Source organism: Aedes albopictus, chromosome 3, assembly GCF_035046485.1.
Source record: "Aedes albopictus strain Foshan chromosome 3, AalbF5, whole genome shotgun sequence".
Lineage (NCBI taxonomy): Eukaryota > Metazoa > Arthropoda > Insecta > Diptera > Culicidae > Aedes > Aedes albopictus.
Window position 1 is genome coordinate 305,230,391 of NC_085138.1, and position 20,458 is coordinate 305,250,848.

Sequence of the window (20,458 nt, forward strand, 5' to 3'; positions counted from 1 at the left end):
CTCCATCAAGCGTTTTAACGTTAAGTAGAGCCCCGAACAAAGAAGCGAACCGCACCGGTCGGGGTCGCTGCTAAGTAGGGCTCGAAAGCAAAAAGTTTACGTACGGTTCGTAGCAGGGCTTAGAATATAGAGACACGCAAAGTACGGTCTCTATCCGTAGGCTCGTGCGCTCTCTCGCGTTTAGCTCTCTGGGTAGCGTAAAGAGGAGACGAAAGCACATGAGTATGGATTTGTTGTCAGGTATATGGTCCACTGCACGAATTTGTGCTGGCCTGCTTACTCTCACACGAAATTTGACGTTTGAGCGGTGTCGGCACCGCTCAAACGTCAAATATCCCGGGAGAGTAAGCAGGCCAGCACAAATTCGTGCAGTGGACCATAGTTTCTAGAGAGAATGATTTTCTTGCTGTGTATAGGTAGGAATTTATTTTAGTTTGCATCAAATATTTGAAATTTTCAACCAATTAATATCATAGATCGTTACACGAATAACACAACAAATTGTCTGACATACAATTGTGATAGAGTGACATACAAACGCCAAAAAATAATAGGTTTAAATTGACAAGCTTTGCTTAAGTATGTTATGAATAAGGTTTTCCCTTCTTCGCCAATTTTAGGATCATGCATATCGAAAATGTATTGATTTTCTCTTAAAAATAGTTACGATTGCTCATAATCGCACCTTTAGTTTTTAATTCGGCCGATCGTTTCGAAACTAATATTTGAAGAAATGTAGAGTGATTCAGTAAGTTTTGCTGTTTTAACACGCACATGTTTGATCCGGGGTTTCTACGCAGCAAGTAAAGTTTAGTTTCAGTGAATTTAACGGCTTTTCGGGCCCGTATGAAGTTGATCACCAATATTAACTTCTTTTCCCGATCAGCCTAGATAGCTGTGTAGTGTCGGTAGCGGTTAGTTCAACTGGCAAAGAATAGCACTACGGACCGCCTGTTCCAGTGGTAGGAATCCACTAATCAGGTGACCCCTAATTCATGGTTTTATGCGGCTTTACGCTTACCGCGCCTAGGAATGAATGGTTAGGGGGGTCTTATAAAAACCTAATCGCCAACGGAGCCTGTGGAGTACCAGGGCACCCTCCACAGTATTTGCCCTTACTGTGCTAACCGGAGCAATAGAGCGGTGGACCTTGTGTTTCTCCGAGACAATCAGCTGCCCTTCTTCAATCTCATACTTGAGGCTGAATAAGGGCGGGATTATGAAGATGTTATTAATTAGTTTAAATTTTCACCTATATGGTTTCGCATTATGCGTTTTACACAGTGTATTCTGTACATCCTCGCCTTTGTCGCACTCAAATCGATACCGATCTGGCTTTATTATTGCTGTTCTTTTTTGTACTGTGATTGTTAAGAGTTTAATCTTGCCTAGTTTGGGTAGTGGCTACGGTTAGGATAGCTCAGATCAATCTTCAGTACAAAAGAACAGCAACGATCAATCTTTGTAGACTTATGCAAAATGGTACAGCCCAAGTGGCCTTAGTCCAAGAACCTTACTTTCGTAAGGGGAATTTCTATGTAGGAAACCTTGTGAATCCGGTGTTTGCTACTTTCAGTAAAAATGAAACGGCAAACTCACGTGTCATGCCTCGAGCAAGTGTACTTGTCAACAACGCAATCGTTGCTACACTCCTCTCTGAACTAACTACCAGAGATGTATGTGCTATCACAATCGATGTATCTGTTGGAAACCTCAACAGGAAATACGTTTATTGTTCGGTTTATTTACCGCATGATGAACCATCTCCTACGGATGCTTTCAAGCAAGTCATTGCATACTGCACTTCAAAAGGCCTTCCGCTAATTGTTGGTAGTGATGCTAATGCTCACCATATAATCTGGGGCAGCTCAGGCATCAATTTTAGAGGCTCCAGTTTGATGGAATACTTAAGTACTACAGATCTTGGATTACTTAACATAGGCAACCGCCCAACCTTCATGGTATCTGGCAGAGAGGAAGTGTTAGACATAACGCTTTGCTCTAGCAGAATTAGTCATGAGCTGACCAATTGGCATGTGTCAGATGAAGAATCTTCATCTGACCATCGCTACATCTTGTTTGAACATGTGAATGTTACTTCGCAAACTTTGCGTTTCAGGAATCCCCGGTCAACCAACTGGGATCTCTTTACCGATTTGGTTGCAGCCAAATTTCATGGATACTTACCATCAATTGACACTCCAAGTGATTTAGATGAAGCCGTTGATACTACAACGGCCTTCATCATGGAAACATTTGAAGAAGCCTGCCCTCTGCAGTCTGTGAAGACCACAAGAGGAATCCCTTGGTGGAACTCCGATCTGGCGAAGCTCAGGAAACAGTGTAGAAAGAGTTGGAACAGACGACGTTCGGCTGGATCGGAGGCTTTCAGGTCGGCTCACAAGGCCTTCCAGAAAGCTCTTCGGTCTGCTGAACGATCCGGCTGGAAAACCTTTGTACAAATGTTTCCAGTCTGAGTGAAGCCAGTCGATAGAACAAAATCCTTGCAAAATATAAGGATTTTCAAGTGAACGAACTTCGTTTGCCAAATGGTAATTTCACTTCCTCTGATGAGAAAGTTTTGGAATGTTTATTCAGTACACACTTCCCCGGATGTGTGGATATTACATCTTCGGATGAAACTGATGTCTTTTTTTTTTTTTATCTGTATTAACGAGATTTTTAGCCCTAGGCTAGTTCATCTCGGGACCCACGCTTTACTTCCCTTCCGAAGGAAGAACTCACATTTTGTGAGTTTGTCGGGAGTGGGATTCGATCCCAGGTCCTCGACGTGATAGTCAAGTGCTCTAACCATCACACCAGGTCTGATGTCTTTTATTGTAGTTATGATTCTTTAGCTTTGGCTCGGAGTATCATAACTTTAGAATCGATTGAATGGGCACTTAATAGCTTTGCTCCTTTCAAATCTCTTGGGGCAGATGGGATTTATCCTATTTTGCTTCAGAAGGGATTTGATCATTTCAAACATGTTTTGAAACAACTACTTGTTTGCAGTTTTGCTACAGGGTATATTCCTAAATCCTGGCGGGATATTACTGTGAAGTTTATTCCGAAAGTGGGTCGCGCGTCGTTTGAAGAAGCAAAGACCTTCAGACCTATCAGTTTGACCTCCTTTCTTCTGAAATGCTTAGCGCGCATAGTCGATCATCACATCCGTGATGTTCATCTGGCCAATGTGCCTCTTCATGTGAACCAACATGCCTACCAATCTGGAAAGTCCACTGTGACTCTTTTACACAAAGTTGTTTACGATATCGAGAAGGCATTCGCTCAAAAGCAAGCCTGCTTGGGTGTTTTCTTAGATATCGAGGGTGCCTTTGACAACGTGCCTTTCGATGCCATATTGGAAGCCGCACGGGTCATGGTATATCTCCAATGATTTCCAATTGGATTCACCAAATGCTCAAAAACCGACATCTCTTCTCGACATTGCGTCAAGCGACGATTAGGAAATTGAATGTTTGTGGATACCCCCAAGGGGAAGTCTTATCACCACTTTTATGGAATCTCGTAGCAGATACGCTATTGAGGCAACTCAATAATAGCGATTTTCCTTCTTATGGTTTTGCCGACGACTACCTAACATTGTTAGTCGGTATGTGCATCAGCACCCTTTTTGACCTGATGCAAAACGCTCTTCAGGTAGTTGAGGGTTGGTGTCGCCAATATGGCCTTTCGGTAAATCCGAGTAAAACATCAATTGTTCTTTTCACGGAAAAGCGAAACCGTAATGGTGTTCGAACTTTACGTCTCTTTGATTCTGAAATCAATGTGACTGAAAAGGTAAAGTACGTTGGAGTCATTCTTGATTCCAAGCTTTCCTGGACACCTCATGTTGAGTTCAGAATCAAAAAAGCTTGTATGGCCTTCGGGCAATGCCGGCGAACCTTTGGTACAACTTGGGGTCTAAAACCCAAGTATATCAAATGGATCTACACAACTGTTGTTCGGCCAATATTGGCCTATGGATGTCTTGTGTGGTGGCAAAAGGGCGAAGTGAGAACGGTCCAATCAAAGTTAGGCCATCTCCATAGGATGTGCTTAATGGCGATGTCTGGAGCGTTCTCTTCAACTCCTACGGCAGCGCTCGAAGTTCTCTTGACGTTGCCCCACTACACATTCATCTCAAACAAGAAGCACTTTCTTGCACTTACCGCCTATGGGTACTCGGTTTACTAGAGGAAACTCCTGTGAACCGCAGTTCAACACACACCTCGTTGTTTCCACTTTTGGTGAATTGGGATATAGTTGTCCTTGCTCCAAGTGATCTTACAATTGCTTGTAATTTTCCATATAGGACATTTTCCACGAAATTCCCTTCCCGGGAAGAGTGGACATCTGGTTATCCGGAGAGAAGTATTTCAGACGGCATCGTATGTTACACTGATGGCTCTCTTCTCGATGGTCGAGCAGGTGCTGGTGTTTATTCTCGTGAGCTAAGGCTGTATCAGTCTTATTCACTTGGTAGACACTGCACCGTTTTTCAGGCCGAAATCTTTGCTCTTATGTGCGGAGTGCAATCAGCACTTCAGCAGCACGTAATGGGCAAAGTAATATACTTCTGTTCAGATAGCCAGGCTGCTATTAAAGCACTTGCTTTGGTCAACTCCAGGTCGAAGGTAGTTATCGCTTGTCGAACTCAAATCGAGGAGCTGAATTCAGCAAACGCTGTTCACCGTGTATGGGTACCTGGCCATTCTTCCATCGCTGGAAATGAATTGGCTGATGAGTTAGCTCGCAGTGGAGCATCACATGACTATGGCCCTGAGCCAGCTATTCCAGTATCCAAGTGTTGGGTGAAGCTTCAGATTGACACCTGGGCTGCCACTCAGCACAAACAATACTGGAATAGTTTGGAGTCATGTCGTCAAACAAAATTGTATAGGCCTTTTCATGTGACAGATCCGTGCATGCATTTGTTTACAAAGCTTGAACAACAGCTGCTAACAAGAACGTGTCATCTTCATAGAAGCACTGTCAAACGCCCGAACAATCAGCTGATTTAAGACGTCAAATGAAAAGGCCCATTGTACTGAGCCATCTCTAGGAGTAGCAAAGTATCTAACAAATCTGTCAAAGTAGAATTGCAGCATGCTGGTCAAAGCATTAACTGGCCACTGCCGACTCAGTTATCACATGGCGAATATTCAGCAAGCTGATTCATTTGCCTGTGATAGCTGTGAATCCGATTATGGAACTTCGTATCATTTAATATGTAACTGTCCAGTTTTTGCGCAATTGCGTTTCCGAGTACTCGGGAAACACTTATTAAGTGAAACTGACTTCAGAAACCTGAATCTTCGGGACGTTCTGTTGTTCTTGACCCGCTGTGGTAAAGAGCTATAGGCTCTCTTTACGCTTTATGCTTTATCACAGTGCCCTTCTCAGGGCGCTGTTTGAACCCATTGTGGTACGCTTATGCGTTATTACAGTGTCCTTTTCAGGACGCTATGTGAACCCATTGTGGAACGCTTTTGCGAGTATGACGATCCTATTCCTCTACCTGTCCTTTCCCATGTCCTATCCTTTTTCCTTCCCTTCTCCGTCAGGTAAATGACGGGGTTTCTACGCAGCAAGTAAAGTTTAGTTTTGCACATTTGGAAAAATGTCCAAATAAATTACTCGCGAAGTTCGTTCCGACAAATTCTAAAATTATCGTCATCCGTCGCAGATTCCGGTGAGAAGATGTGCGTATTTTCTAACCCGAAAAGATACCATTTGACGGTAATAAGTGAACACAAGGTTTTCTTTCTTCACTTTCCGGGCTGAGATCCCAAAGGAGTTTTGGTTTGATTGCTGTTTTTAAAAAAATATAAATTAAATAAACGAGACATTAGGAAGAAAGTGTGCGGTATGGGTAACTTCACCCTTGCAGAAACAATAGGGCAAAGCAGAAAAAAAATCTGCGAAGACCCCATGTGAATAACACCGATCGTACAGAATAAGAGTTGTAAGTTGTAAAGGAGACAACTACGTTATAAATGTGTTGGAAATGCAAGGGATGTAATTATTCAATAAACCTAATTTTTAAAAAAGATGCTCATAATCTCAAATTCTGATAAATTTCTTGCGAGAAAGGTAACATGGATATTGAAGAGATGGATATTATTTTAGATAAAAATTCAACCTTCAAGTCATACAGTAAGCAAAAAACATATAATTTAAAAAAAAGATTGCTTGAATTCCGGGATTAAATACAGTCATACATTATTGAGAAAATGATATCTTTAAACGCACCAACACTGGTACAAATCTCCAATGGAATTATTTATTTGAGTTCAATTTTTACTAATAGTTTTCAGTCTTATCCAAAACCCCTTCTTTCAAAATATGAGCACAGATTATTATACTGAATAAGATTTGCAATAACACCATAGAAATACACAAAATATTGCGATGATTTACAGAGGTGCAAAACACCGATGGTACGGATAGAATAGAGACTACCGGTGCGCAAATGCGACCGATCATTATTTTACTCACATGGAAACGAACGACCGGTGCGAAAATAGGTGGATAACGAAATTAAAAATCGTCAACGACGTGCTGTTGCGTGTGTAGTATGAAGCCCACGGGTGGGCTTGGTCTTAGTGTCACTGTTAACAATTAGCGGAAGGCCTTTCAAAGTGATGTATGCGATGATTCGCTTGAAAGCATCCATAGGTGTTGGCTCATCATGCGGTTAATAAACCGAACAATAGACGTATTTCCTGTTGACGTTACCAAAATACACATTAATTGAATAGCACATACTTCTGATGATTAGTTCAGAGATGAGTGTAGCAACGATTGTGTTGTTGACAAGCACACATGCTCGAGACATGGCATGCGAGTTGGCCATTACATTTTTGCTGAAAATAGGAAAATAGGCTGCAACACCGAGTTCACAAGGTTTCCTAGATAGAAATTTCCCTTACGAAGGTAAGGTTCACGGACTAAAGCCACTGTACCATTTTGTATTAGTTTGCAAAGATTGATCGTTGCTGTTCTTTTATGCTGAAGATTGATGTGAGCTATCCTAACCGTAGCTACTATCCAAACTAGGCAAGATTAAACTCTTCGCAATCACAGCACAAAAATAGTCAGCAACAATAAGACCAGATCGGTAATGATTAGAATACATTGTGGTAATCCCATAATGCTAAACCATATAGGTGAAAATTTAAATTAATCAACGACATCTTCATAATCAAGCCCTTATTCAGTCTCAAGCAGCTGATTGTCTCCTCGGAGAAACACCAGGTCCTCTGCACTATTGCTCCGGTTAGCACAGTAAGGGCAAAATACTTTGGAGGGTGCCCTGGTACTCCACAGGCTCCGTTTGCGGACCCCTCTAATCATTCATTTCTAGACACGGTAAGCATATAAGGGGCTGTCCATAAACCACGTGGTCATTGAGGGGGGGGGGGGGGGGGGGTTCGGCCAATGACCATTTTATATGGACAAATAAAAAAATTTGTATGGACTAATGACCACGCGGGAAGGGGGGGGGGGGGTTGAAAAGTCCCAAAAATATGACCACGTGGTTTATGGACAGCCCCTAACCGCATAACACCATGAATTAGTAGTCACCTGACTAGTGGACTCTTAGCACTGTCTAGAGTGCTATTCTTAACCAGTTGGACCAATCGCTACCTACACTACACAGCTATCTACGCTGAACGTGAAAAGAAGTTTATAGTGATGATCAACTTCATATGGAGATACAGACTGTTTTTATTGAAATGGTTGAAACTTCATCAATTTGATTCAGGATAACGGAAAGCTTCTAAACTATTACTCTGTCATGTGAAACATTCGTTGTGAGTCAATGTATGTTTGGACATCGCGTACCAACTCAATATTATCTTGTAGTCGCGCTATTCAATATTTGTATATTCTTGTAAAAAATGGTATATATTTTTTTTTGATCTAAGAGCGGCCTTGAACTTTACTACTACTACTACTACTTATATTCTTAAGTTCTACGTTCAGAATGCTAATCAATTAAAGAAAAAATGAACAGTTTGTTTATAAAATTAAACTCTTCAAATTCATCTAACGTTCATCCTCGAATTCAGCATAAAAAGCCGAAAATATTTGTATGTCTTCCTTCTTCAACACTTTTAGACACATCTAGAGTCTTACCAAAACTACCACACTGAGCTGCGATTCATTGATATAATGTAAGAGCCATCCATTCCGCATGTGCAGTATTAGCGAAAAAATCTGAACGGTGCCAACATAAATATCAGAGTGAGCAGATTTTCTCGTTTGGATCGAAAAAATATCGTAGTTTTTTACACAAGCCATACAAAACCATTATCAGAGCAAAACAAGCTCATAAAGCTAGTACTCGCTTGAAAAAACCAAAATTATCAAATAATTTGCATATGCCAAAGCTGGAATGGACGATGTACCTGACGACCACTCAGCTGTTCGGATTGCCTTCTGTATACATCCTATTCCACATTTGCTTCAGTATGAACCACCACATAGAGAAACCGCTCCATAACAATCGTTTCACAAAATTTATATGTTCGATGCTCACTCGCACCGCACCAGCTGCAAGTCACCCTCACAGCAGGGCCGTAGACGTATACTGACCGCGAAATATCCACAATCAGTTATTCCGCGAGTATAGCTTCATTCGAAGGGTGGTTGAATTTTTGTTGCTCGTCGAGCTTCTTGAAGTGTAGTTCTGTATAGTCGCGTGCCGGTTCTGATTCGCTTTTACGTCATCTATCTCGCCGATAAAGGTTGCAACGCGGAGGAGACGCTTGATCCTTGACGTCTGTGCGTTTGACGCGGCGTTCGATACCGCCGTGAAATGTTGCATGTGTCCTACCGGCTGATCTCCCGTGGTCTCCTACGCCCAAACACCTTCGGATACCGAAATCAGTGTCTCAAGCTGCAAACGTCGTCGTCGAATCAATTCAGCGGAATTGTTCAATTGACCGGTAATTACCGACCCAATAAGAGTACCGAGCAACAGAACAACGCAGCTGGAACAGTATCGGTAATTGTTGAGACCCATCGACGGCGACGCGGGGTAGGCGAATCCAATAAATACCGAGACCAAGAGTAGAGAGAGAATGGCCGCTGACCGTTCAATTGTGTTTCCATACATTCCTATTTGCAGCCAATCGTGATGAGTTCGAGAAATGGAAGCTCGAAGCCGACCCTGGCAACCATTCGGGTGTCCAGCTTGACGAAGAATATGCACTTTTACAGTGCAACCAAGCGCAACTGGGATAAGGATTCGAAGAGCTTGAGGTAGGTCTTGGCTGTAATCGTAGTTTTGGACATGGCTCCAGGCTGCCACATTTCATGCACCTCCATAAAATTTCACTTCGTTGATGCAAATTCGAAACAAGAAATAAAAAGGTGCAAGTGTTCAAATTACTTCCTACTGGCATGTGTAGATGTGTAGATATGATTGGTTGATAGTGGAAAAACTGCAGCTTACTGTCCAGCTTCTTATGAACTTTTATTTATTTATTTATTTATTTATTTATTTATTTAATTCATCTGACTTAAGTCTACATGAATATTTAAACTAAAAACTATAGCAAACTGGAATTTGACACTTTCCTCTTAAAACATCTAGAACTTTCACCAAAACCAAATATCTCATCGAGTAACGAAAAGGTTCGAACGCACGCAATAAAGGTTGAAGGATTCGTCATTGACACAATCGTCATCATTGAAAATTCGAAGCAGTTTTCTCGTTCAAAGCTTAAATTTCCGCAATGAAAATGTATTCACTGTATTACGGACGCAGAAAGGATTACAGTGAATACATTTTCAATACAAACATTCAAGTTTTGAGCGAGAAAACTGCTTCAGAATTTTCGATGATTACGGTTATGTTAATGATGAATCCTTCAACCTGGTTCGTAGAAGCCGTAGGCTGTTCTGTGAAATTCAGTTAACAACAAAGCCGAAGACCTTAGTTGCCTCTCCATAGCTCGGAAGTTGATTCGTGACAGAAGAGAGGGTGCATCAATTTCGCTGTTAAGCAACTTCACAATGAACGTAGATTGCTGGATGTTTCGCCGTCGCTGCAACGAATCGAGTCCAAGAAGCCGTCATCTTTCAATATATGGCGGGTCATGGTCGCATTTTTTTCCGCATTCAAGTTCGCAGATTGTGAACAATCCTCGGTACCCACTTTCCGTAATTTATGTTTAGTCCCTTACTGTCAGAGCTGTCAGATCGGTGTAACACGCTAAATATAATTTACACAAAAGGCAATTCACACGGAAAAAAATACACGGTAATAAATATTTATTGGGTACCGGACTGGACACAGAAAATTTAATGGTTTTCTTTGGTACATCGAGGTCTTGAAATTAGTCTATGGTGCAACCCTTATGAATCTGCGCTGGATGCGTTCTATCCTGATGTTCCACGAAAGCTGATAAGGTGTCCACATAATAGAGGCGTTTTCAAGTATGAGACGTACCAGAGCATAATAGAGAGCTTTAAGGCAGTGAGGATCCGTAACGTTTGAACTACCTACAAAAAATGACCAAACAATTTAACTAGTCAGTTTTGTACAATTGCATAAGCTATTGTACTAGAAATCTGGAAGGACATCTTGGCCTGAATTTTGGAGGAACTTATAAATTGATGTACCACGAAGTCTACAACTTTGTGTAATATAAAGTTTTGCTGATTTTTTTGTTTATTTCTCTAGGTAATTCTTCATGTAGTTCATGAAAGAATTTAAGATTTTTTTATTTAAAAAAAATCGACTTGTTCAAATCGAACCTCAAAATTGCTGTAACATTTATTTAGGAACTTAAAAAGAACTTCAGTAATTTTTATAAGAATTTCGGTTCGCCTAGCAGTTGCGTTGGAGCTTCTTCTGACTCTAAAATAATTTACATCACATAAAACAAAAATTAACAGATGAAAAAATATGCACAACCGCTATTGCTCAACAGCACAATTGTGCTGGTTCGTCACGAAAGGGCCCAACTAACATTTTAAGTTTTGTTCCGCTCTATAAGAGATCTTCATGGTCAATTTTATAAAACTTGCAATAAAACTGATTTATACATCAAAACCTCTTGATAACCGCTTTAAGAGCATCTTCCTGCTAAGTGGACCACTCTCGGAGAGGTTTTGCAAACCACATTGAGAGTAGCAATAAAACTGTTTTAAAACCTAGTTTTACATTCTCGAAAAGAGGTTATGATGATTGTTGTTGTTTTTTTCTCACCAAAAATTGTGACAGCGCAAGATGCAGAGAAATTTCTTCGATGGCACGTAAAGTTCAAGAGGATACATCATTCGTAAGTAGAAAGCGATCATTTCAAGGTGATATTTTAGTAGTTATTGTGTTGGTAGGCTTATGCGCATTCAATTTTACCGTGAATATTAGGGTTTTAGAATCATAAAATCAATGCGCTTCGAAAATAGTGAATATTGTCATCTTGGAATGAAATTAATAAATTTATAAATTTAGTAAAACAAACTCGAATCACAAGAAAACTCAGCTGAGAGTGTTTATTTATGTTGGCATATTAGGGAAATGGCGGCAAACTATCAATTCATTGCTTATTTGAGCAAAATTAACTATTTTTCATTCACGTCAGCTGATTCTTCAATATGACGGCGACCATAATTAGAGAAAATAAACGAAAGCAAGTTTACTTTTATGATGACCGCAATAAACCTAGCATTGTCGAAGTTTTTGCTTTTTCACCAACAGATGTCGTTACTAATCGATCGGGTGGCCATCTGTTTAGAGTTTGAACAGTTTTATTGTGGTAATAATGAATGCCAGAAGGTTTACATATCGGAGAGTTTTGTTTACTTTTAAAATCTGGGTTTATGATCTTCAAGTATACTATAAAACATTTCATCAATGGTTTCCATAAAAGTAGTTATAAAATTGTGAGTTTTAATTATTGCTGTGATAAAACCCTAATAAAAATCAAACAAAACCAAGCAGCAATGGAATTGTTACTTAGGGGTTTAGGGTCTCTAAAACTACCTTGAGTAATGGTCGCGCGTAATAAGTAAGAAACGTTTGAAAGCCGTTATGAAACACCCTGAAACGCATCTCAAGGAAAACCACCGAAACGTGATAAGATACACCGGGGCAAGTTGAAACGGGTGGGGCAAGATGAAACAGCGGGTTAACATGATGTTATCCAATGATGGTAAACAGCTTGTGTGCCATAACACATAGTTTTTGATTCAAACAATCTGTTGGCGAAATAAACATTTTCAAATTATATTGAAATCTATTTCAAAACATCCCGGTGTACCTTACAAGTTTCATTTTTATGTTACATGTTCTATTTTAACTTGTGAATGTTACCCAAAGTTAAATCAACAGTTATAGTGCTCTGGCGTAGTCTCATCAGGCCTTCTCTCAGGTCATTTCGAGGATTGCTAACTCAGAAGACCGTTCTTTAACAGGGACATCAAAGTATAGACGTCCCATGCTAAAACTAGAAACTCTCCCTTAGGATTATAAATTCCTAGACAATACTCAAGCTATGAAAGCAACTAACGCTACGAATAAAAAGGCAATTCACCAGAGAAAATATGATTACAGAATTGACTGATGGAAACCTTGTCATCCTAGATTCGGATGTTATCCAGATGGTTGTGCATAACAGTGCAAAATTTATGTTGTACATATGTTATATATGTTCCAATGCGATGTCCTAGTTCATTAAAAATTTATAGTGTTCCACTAAAAAATGTGATATTATGCGGAATAGAAAGCCAAAATGAATCTGAAGCCACAACACTCCTTTTTTCACAAATCTACCTCTCTTTCGGCTTAGATGCCAATCCACAACACACTCGCGTTTGTGCCCACTAACTTACAAGTGAGTGTCAATTAGCAACATTTCGTGCCTTCTAATTACAAGTGTTTCCAGTAAAATAGATCGAAGCTTCTGATACACTGTGAATGGTGACCAAACACGGAATCAGGCGACCTTCACATCTTCCACTAAAAGTACCGTACTATATCACCAAATTTTATCAAAAAGTTTATACTTTTGTGGTTGTTACTTACAACACCAGCAATGCACAGTGGTTTCGCCATTGGCAAAAATAAAAAAAAACTATTTTCAAATTCATGATTTTTCCCGATTTTTATATGTATAACAATTATGATCTCAAGAACGCAGAAAACCCATTTTTGTGGAAGTTTCTATCGCATACTTTATTTGAGAGCGTGAACAATGTAATGCAATTATCATTGCAATTACATCCTCTTCGTATAACAAAACTAAATAAGTGGAATGTCAAATGGTTTTAAACTCAGATCCTCATAATAGATGTTTAGTAATCAAATTTAAAGCACCAAGAAGTTGAACAGGATGTTTTCGAACTAATATTAGGGATGTGAGTGATAGGCACATAATTTTGCCTGCAGAATAAATGTATAAGAAAATTCCATGATGATCTTTCAAGCATAATCGTAACCACTCTTAATGAACCATTTTAGTCACCAAATGATCATGTTTGAGTAGGAGGATCAATCTGGGTAGGTTGTAGCTGCCAATATTCGCCAACAAAGTTGCAGGATGCCTTGGAAGTTATCCGTTCTTTTTACAAAAATATACATTTATATAACAATAATAGGGAAGTGGAATCATCTCGGCAGGGGTCCTATTTTGGGCACTTTTCTGCTATAACTCAGCCAATTCTGAATCAATTGACCAATTTTTGGAACGCGATGAGATACGTATAGTATCTAGCCGTGTACAAAATTTCAAGTCAATTGGTTTGGAATTGACTGAGTTATAACGAAGAATGCCCAAAATACCGACCACTGCCTAAGTGGTTCACTACCCTATCATTTCTAAACTAATGCTTTTCAAAACTGTCTGAAATGCAAACCAAAACAACCGATTTTTTTACAGGAGATATTTTAATGATTTCTCATGATTATTGAGGGATATTATTTGAAAATAAGCTTTGTAAATGGTTCTTTGTTATTTTTTTTTATATATGCAGTTCTAGAGGTATGACTTGAGGTCCGAGTAATTGCCTAACAATCATTCTTATTTACTCACGTCAAAACTTCCCTTTGCCAAATTTGATAAGAAATTTAACATTTTCTGTCAACATTGACAACATTTCTTAAATAAAAAACCCATCCAGTGCCTTGTAGTGCTGGAAGAAGAAGAAGTAAATACGTTCTATGGTAGGGCAGTGGACGTGTTTTGACCCGGGGTAGGTATTTTGTCCCACCTTGGGCATTTTATTACATTCTCTACGCTTAATCGCTACAAAATCTTGGCAAATGATTATTGAAACTTCCAATAAAAATTTGCCCAGATTTTGTAGAGACTATATGATAAACGTAATAAAAATCCCAAGGTGGGTCAAAATACCTGCCCCGGGCCAAAATACGTTCACTACACTAATACATACTGGAAATGCAGGTCGTACTCGATTATCATGAGTCGGGTTCTGGAAATTCACAGATATATATCTGGCAAACGTAATGCTGTAGAGAGCTGAAATATTGACTGAATGATAATCAAAGTTGGTCTAACAAAGTGTCAAAATTTCAGTTTCATACAACAAACCATTCTTCAGATATATGTTTGGGAAACTTCAGAACCCTACTCCGGATAATCGAGTCCGACCTGTATTCTTTTCCCAAATGATGAATTTTCTATGAGTCGTTTATATTTTAGCCCAAATATAATAATTTGATCAATTTATTAACGTCCAATCATTAAATGCAAATTGATTTCTTTGTTACTTTTTCAACCACTCTATCAAATGTGTTGCAATGCAGAGCGATATTTGTATATATTTCTTTAATTGGACTAGAGCTATCTCTGAAACAAATTCCACGTACTACAAAATCGCATTACCAATGCAAAAGATTGGAAAAAAAACAGTTGAAAATACTTTAATCCTTTTCATTGTGCAAAACGTAGGTATAACGTATAACTAATATTTGCATTTTAGTTTACGTATTGTGAAATAAACCCGAATACTTATCTCGTCTCTAATTTTGCCATTGAAAAAGTAATTGATTCTGAAATTGCACTCGTTTTCAAAACTATTACTGTTGAGTATTTGATACTTTAGTTAAACACCCTATTCGATTTGTGACGATTTTTCTGTGTTTCGAAAATGATTTATTTGTAAGGGAAAATGTTTAAGAGTTTATTAGACGGACAAATATATTTATTTGTGATTGCAGTCCGACATTTATCCAAATTATTGCCATGACTCACATTAGTTTTGTTCAACGACGTAGGTTGAACTTGCTCGAAGTTGCTGCATCCTACTCTTACTTATTTGTCAACAAACGGGAAAGAGCGGGATGGAGCAAGTTCGAGCAAGTTCAACCTACGTCGTTGAACAAGACTATGACTATTGTGTTGGTCATTTGTTGGGCTTGTTTGGCCAAATATTTGACATCATAGCAAACAGTATAACGGCACCTTTAGTTTAGTTTTAGTTTGTCAGTTAGTAGACAATCACATTGATGCTACATTTCATAAGTCTGTCTTACGCCAGAGCGATAAAATGCTCATGTGACGGTCAGGGATATATTTACAAGGAAAGTTTCTATTTTAGCACTTTTTTTTATATAACTCAATCAATTTTGAATCAATTTACTTAATATTCTGTACGCGGTGAGATGCTAATATTATCTAAGCCGTGCACGAAAATTTATGTTAATCGGTCTAAAATTTACTGATTTATTTTTACAGTGTGTTCAACATGTTTTTTTCACGATTTCTGGAAGTTACGCAAACTATTTTAACACGAAATTTTTGTTTGGCACGGACGCATCCATCGCGTAAAAACAGAATAATTGAGTGTATATTCGAATTGATTTAACATCTGTAATTCAGATTCTCAAAGGAAATGTATAGCTCATACAACTTTGATCAAATACAGTATATGGTTGAGAATATCGTCCTTTTATAAGCCTTAGATGTATCTAAGGTTTGCTAGCTGTGGCATACTAGAAAAATTTTCGAAAAGTTAATATTGCTTCAGCAGTCCAAAATTATGAATTTCGAGTTTACATCTCGAATATACAGTTATATTAATTTATAACTCAATTAATATACAAGGTCTTTACTTTGCTACTACAATGATAATATGACAAAAAAATGCAGTGAAGTCAACTTGAGCTTGTTAAAAAAAATAAAGGAAAAAAACTACACTCCCTTTCAAAAGTTTGGGGTCACCCCCTCAAAAACATGTCATTTTTTAGGCCCATATCTCCGCCAATTTGCGTCCGATTTCAAAACCCTAGGTTTCATTCAAAAGATAATAAGTCAAAGAAACTTTGAACATGATTTAAAAGAAACTTTTTCAAAAAAAAATTGTATGTAAACTTAACCCAAAGTTTCCAAATTTTCTAAAAAATGAATATAAACTTACGGCAGTGTCGCTGGAAGTTGGGTCGACCAAACTTTAAGATGAGAGCGGTAATATGACCCATTTTCTATTAGCTTTCAACTGCTTTTTACAGAACTTATCTAAAAAATCTAGAAAAAAAGTTATTAAGTAAATTAATCCTTGATGTCATCGACCAAAAGTTTGGGGTCACCCCTCAAAATGCTGTATCGGCCAAAAGTTTGGGGTCACTATCGTAAAACATGGAAAAGTGATTTGTTGATATCTTTGTCATCTTTCATTCAATTTTAATTCTTCTTGGCTTATTTGAAACAAAATGAATGATACTTACTGCATAGACATTGAATCACACATATTTGTTGAAATTTACATACTAAAACTTAACGTAATATTGCCTCATTTTTTGAAGCGTGGTAAAATGTGCTAACTTCACAAAACATTTTTATATACAAAAATCGTTAAATACATTAAGTTGAAGACATCAAACGTAAATTTAGTTAATTATCTTTGAAATGGGCCAAAAATAATTAAAATTAAACTATAGATGACGAAGATATCACCAAATCACTTTTCCATGTTTTACGAAAGTGATTCCAAACTTTTGGCCGATACATCATATTGAGGGGTGACCCCAAACTTTTGGTCGATGACATCAAGGATTAATTTACTTAATAACTTTTTTTCTAGATTTTTTTGCTAAGTTCTGTAAAAAGCGGTTGAAAGCTAATAGCAAATGGGTCATATTACCGCTCTCATCTTAAAATTTGGTCGACCCAACTTCCAGCGACACTGCCGTAAGTTTATATTCATTTTTTAGAAAATTTGGAAACTTTGGGTTAAGTTTACATACAATTTTTTTTGAAAAAGTTTCTTTTAAATCATGTCCAAAGTTTCTTTGACTTATTATCTTTTGAATGAAACCTAGGGTTTTGAAATCGGACGCAAATTGGCGGAGATATGGGCCCAAAAAAAATGTCATGTTTTTGAGGGGGTGACCCCAAACTTTTGAACGGGAGTGTACCTAATTGTATAGGAAATTTTGTATGAAGTGTATAATACAGCGCTAAACACCCTTCGTCTCTTTCTTCAATGTTACGTAATATTTGAACGAACATTTATGCAGAAGTTTGTATTTCATTTGTATGAGAGCCTCCTCCTCCAACTTCTTTGCAACATTTTCATTCACCCCTCATGCTAAATTTGGTGCTATTTGCTTGATTTGGTTCTCGAGTTATGCAGAAATTTCAGTTCAATTTGTGAGAGAACTAACACACCCCTCCCTTCTCAAGAGAGAGGGTCTCAAAACACTATATTAACATTTTTTGTCTTCAAAAACCTTATCAAAAGCTTTTTCTGCCAATGATTTTGCATTAGTTTAATGTGTGACCGGCATTACAGAATTTGCTCGATCGACCAGGAATTGAACCAATCATCCTCAGTATGGTCTTGTTGAAAATCCACACGTTTACCGCTATATATAGGGGATAAACAAAATGATCGGGACTGGCAAAATTTGCACTTTTAAAAAAATGTTCAACTAGCTGTAACTTTTCGAAAAGTGCATCAAATATTCTCAAATTTTCAATGTAACTTCATCAACTAGTTGTGTATCAGTGGTCCAAATTTGGAAAAGATCGGGCTGTTTTCCACGAAGTTATAAAGATTCTTGACAAAGGTATAATTATCCGATAGCCAAATTTGAGCGGATTCAATGAACCGAATGCAATGAAATTTTGACCATTCATGACTTATATAATGAACTCCGAAAAACGTTTGACTTAACTTGAAATTTTCAACACGAGAAAAAGTTATAGCGATTAAATTTATTTCATGATTTTTTAGTAAATTGGTCAATTTTTAATATGCATCCCATTATTACTTTTTCAATTTATTGGTGGCTTTGTTGTTACTTTCTTTCAAAACACATTTATATATGAGTCAATTAAAGGGAAATTTAATGAATTATAATTTGCATCTTGAATTTTGAAACGATGCTAAAGTTTTTGATAATATGTATGGTGTTTTATTAGAAAAATAATCTAATCGTTATAATTTTCTTCTTTGTTAAGAATTCTAAGTTAAGTCAAAGGTTTTCCATAGCTCATTAGGCCGGAACAAATCTCATTTGCTTCTTTTGTCACAGTGCTCGTTGACTCGTCAAGAGGGGGATGATAAATAATAAATGTATTTGATGAAAAAAATACTCAAACAATTGTGCAAAATCACAAAACTCATTGGATTGGTTAAGAAATTTTCTGGGCGACTCAAATTTCACCTAAAAATTTTTAGTGGTGGGGGAGGGGGGGGTTGGGGGCTTTTGGTGGCATAAGAGAAACTCGAAATTTGTGTCAGCCTTATATAAGTCATAAATGGTAAAAATTTCATTGCATTCGGTTCATTGAATCAGGAGATATATGTAACAGCTAAAAGTTGGCTATCGGATAATTATACTTTTTTCAAGAATCTTCATTACTTCGTGGAAAATAGCTCGAGTTTTTCCAAATTTGGACCATTGATACACAACTAGTTGATAAAGTTTCAGTGAAAATTTGAAAATATTTGGTGCACTTTTCGAAAAGTTGAACTATTTTGTTAAACATTTTTTGAAAAGTGAAAATTTTGCCTGTTCCGATCATTTCGTCTATCCCCTGTAGGAGCTTCCAAATGATAGGGCAGATAATCAAATTTATTTCTTCTATTCCAACAGACTAAACGAACAACTGGACCGACCACTGGTGCTAATCTTAGCCTGGCTGCAGGCAACGGAGAAACATCTCCGCAAATATGCCGAATTCTACGTCGAGCAAGGTTTCGAGGTTCTCGTCGCCCACATCAGCCCGTGGCAGTTGATGTGGCCTGTTCATGGCACACAAGCCGTGGCCGGTGATATAGTGAAATTTCTCCGAAATAACGACCTCGAACGTGGAATAGTGCTTCATGGGTTCTCCGTTGGCGGTTACCTCTGGGGCGAATGTCTAGTCAAAATTCATGAGGATGAAGCGAACAAGGGCGTGATGGAAAAAATCAAAGGTCAAATCTGGGATAGCGCAGCAGATATTACGGAAATCCCGGTCGGAGTTCCTCATGCCGTTCTGCCGAAAAATCCCACTTTACAAAGTGCTTTGCGCGGCTATATAACGTGAGTACATTATCGTACGATAATGAGTTTAATTCTTATCAGAGCGTTTACTTTTGGCTTACACTTCGTCACCTCTAGCTACCACTTGAAGCTGTTCCACGAGGAAGCTACCCAGTATTATGAAAAGTGCAACAAGCTGTATTTTAATGAACCGGCACACTGCCCTGCTCTGCTTTTGGTTTCCAAAACGGATCCCGTTGGAACGGAAGCTGCTAACAGGCGACTTATGGCTACTTGGGAATCGATAGGCATTAAGGTATGAGTTCAGCCTGTTCTTATCTCAAACTTTCTAATCCAACTATCATCTATCTACTCCGCAGACGACGATGAAGTGCTGGGATCGTTCACCTCACGTAGGTCACTTCCACAAGCATCGGGACGAGTACATCGAGCAGCTGCTTTCTCACCTTAGCTCCCTCAACATTGCAGGTTATTCACCGAAGGCAAAACTGTAAACCGAAAACCATCATTCCATGACCTGTGATAAGAATCGATAAACCTCTTTGTGTCTCTCTGATGAACAGTAATTTGGCTAAGCCTGAACCAAAAATAAATGATTACCATTTGAGTAGCTTGAAATGTGAATGTGTCGTATGTTACCATGCTCGTCAAAATTGACTTCCTGGGTCTGATTACACGCTGTGATTATCATTCAGCGATTGTAGTGCAAAGCTGCTGTTTCCATTGCGATATCTAATCAAGATTCGGGGACAGCTGTTCCACTTCAAGTTTCACGTAAACGTTTATCTTAATATTAAGAAACTGGCGCCACTTTAGTATCTTTAACTAAATACTAATTTTAGAAATGCCCAATGTGATCCGCAGAAGTTGTTTAACATATTATCATCGAAAAGGTTTCTACTTAAAGGGTTGTTTTAAATGGTGTCAAGCCATTCGGACATCAAGACATTTTTATATGGAAAAAGTGTCTTTATACTTATT

General features: G+C 38.4%; 1 protein-coding gene across 1 annotated transcript; it reads left to right on the forward strand.

Annotated features, from left to right (window-relative positions):
- Positions 1–8,107: 8,107 nt before the first annotated feature.
- Positions 8,108–20,084, forward strand: LOC115257525 (uncharacterized). The gene is made up of 6 exons (XM_062842357.1): positions 8,108–8,256; positions 8,760–9,052; positions 9,143–9,276; positions 19,085–19,516; positions 19,595–19,772; positions 19,837–20,084. Exons 2-6 carry the CDS (start codon positions 8,831–8,833, stop codon positions 19,969–19,971), a joined length of 1,101 nt encoding a protein of 366 aa, XP_062698341.1. The 5' UTR covers positions 8,108–8,256; positions 8,760–8,830; the 3' UTR covers positions 19,972–20,084.
- The last annotated feature ends 374 nt before the right edge of the window (positions 20,085–20,458 follow it).

What these genes read in the sequence shown, in the direction of transcription:
- LOC115257525 (XM_062842357.1), top strand. Translation starts at nt 8,831, where the DNA reads ATGTTGCATGTGTCCTACCGGCTGATCTCCCGTGGTCTCCTACGCCCA. An exon ending in AAGGATTCGAAGAGCTTGAG is followed by an intron (nt 9,277 to 19,084) that starts GTAGGTCTTGGC and finishes CTATTCCAACAG; the next exon opens with ACTAAACGAACAACTGGACC. An exon ending in GGGAATCGATAGGCATTAAG is followed by an intron (nt 19,773 to 19,836) that starts GTATGAGTTCAG and finishes TCTACTCCGCAG; the next exon opens with ACGACGATGAAGTGCTGGGA.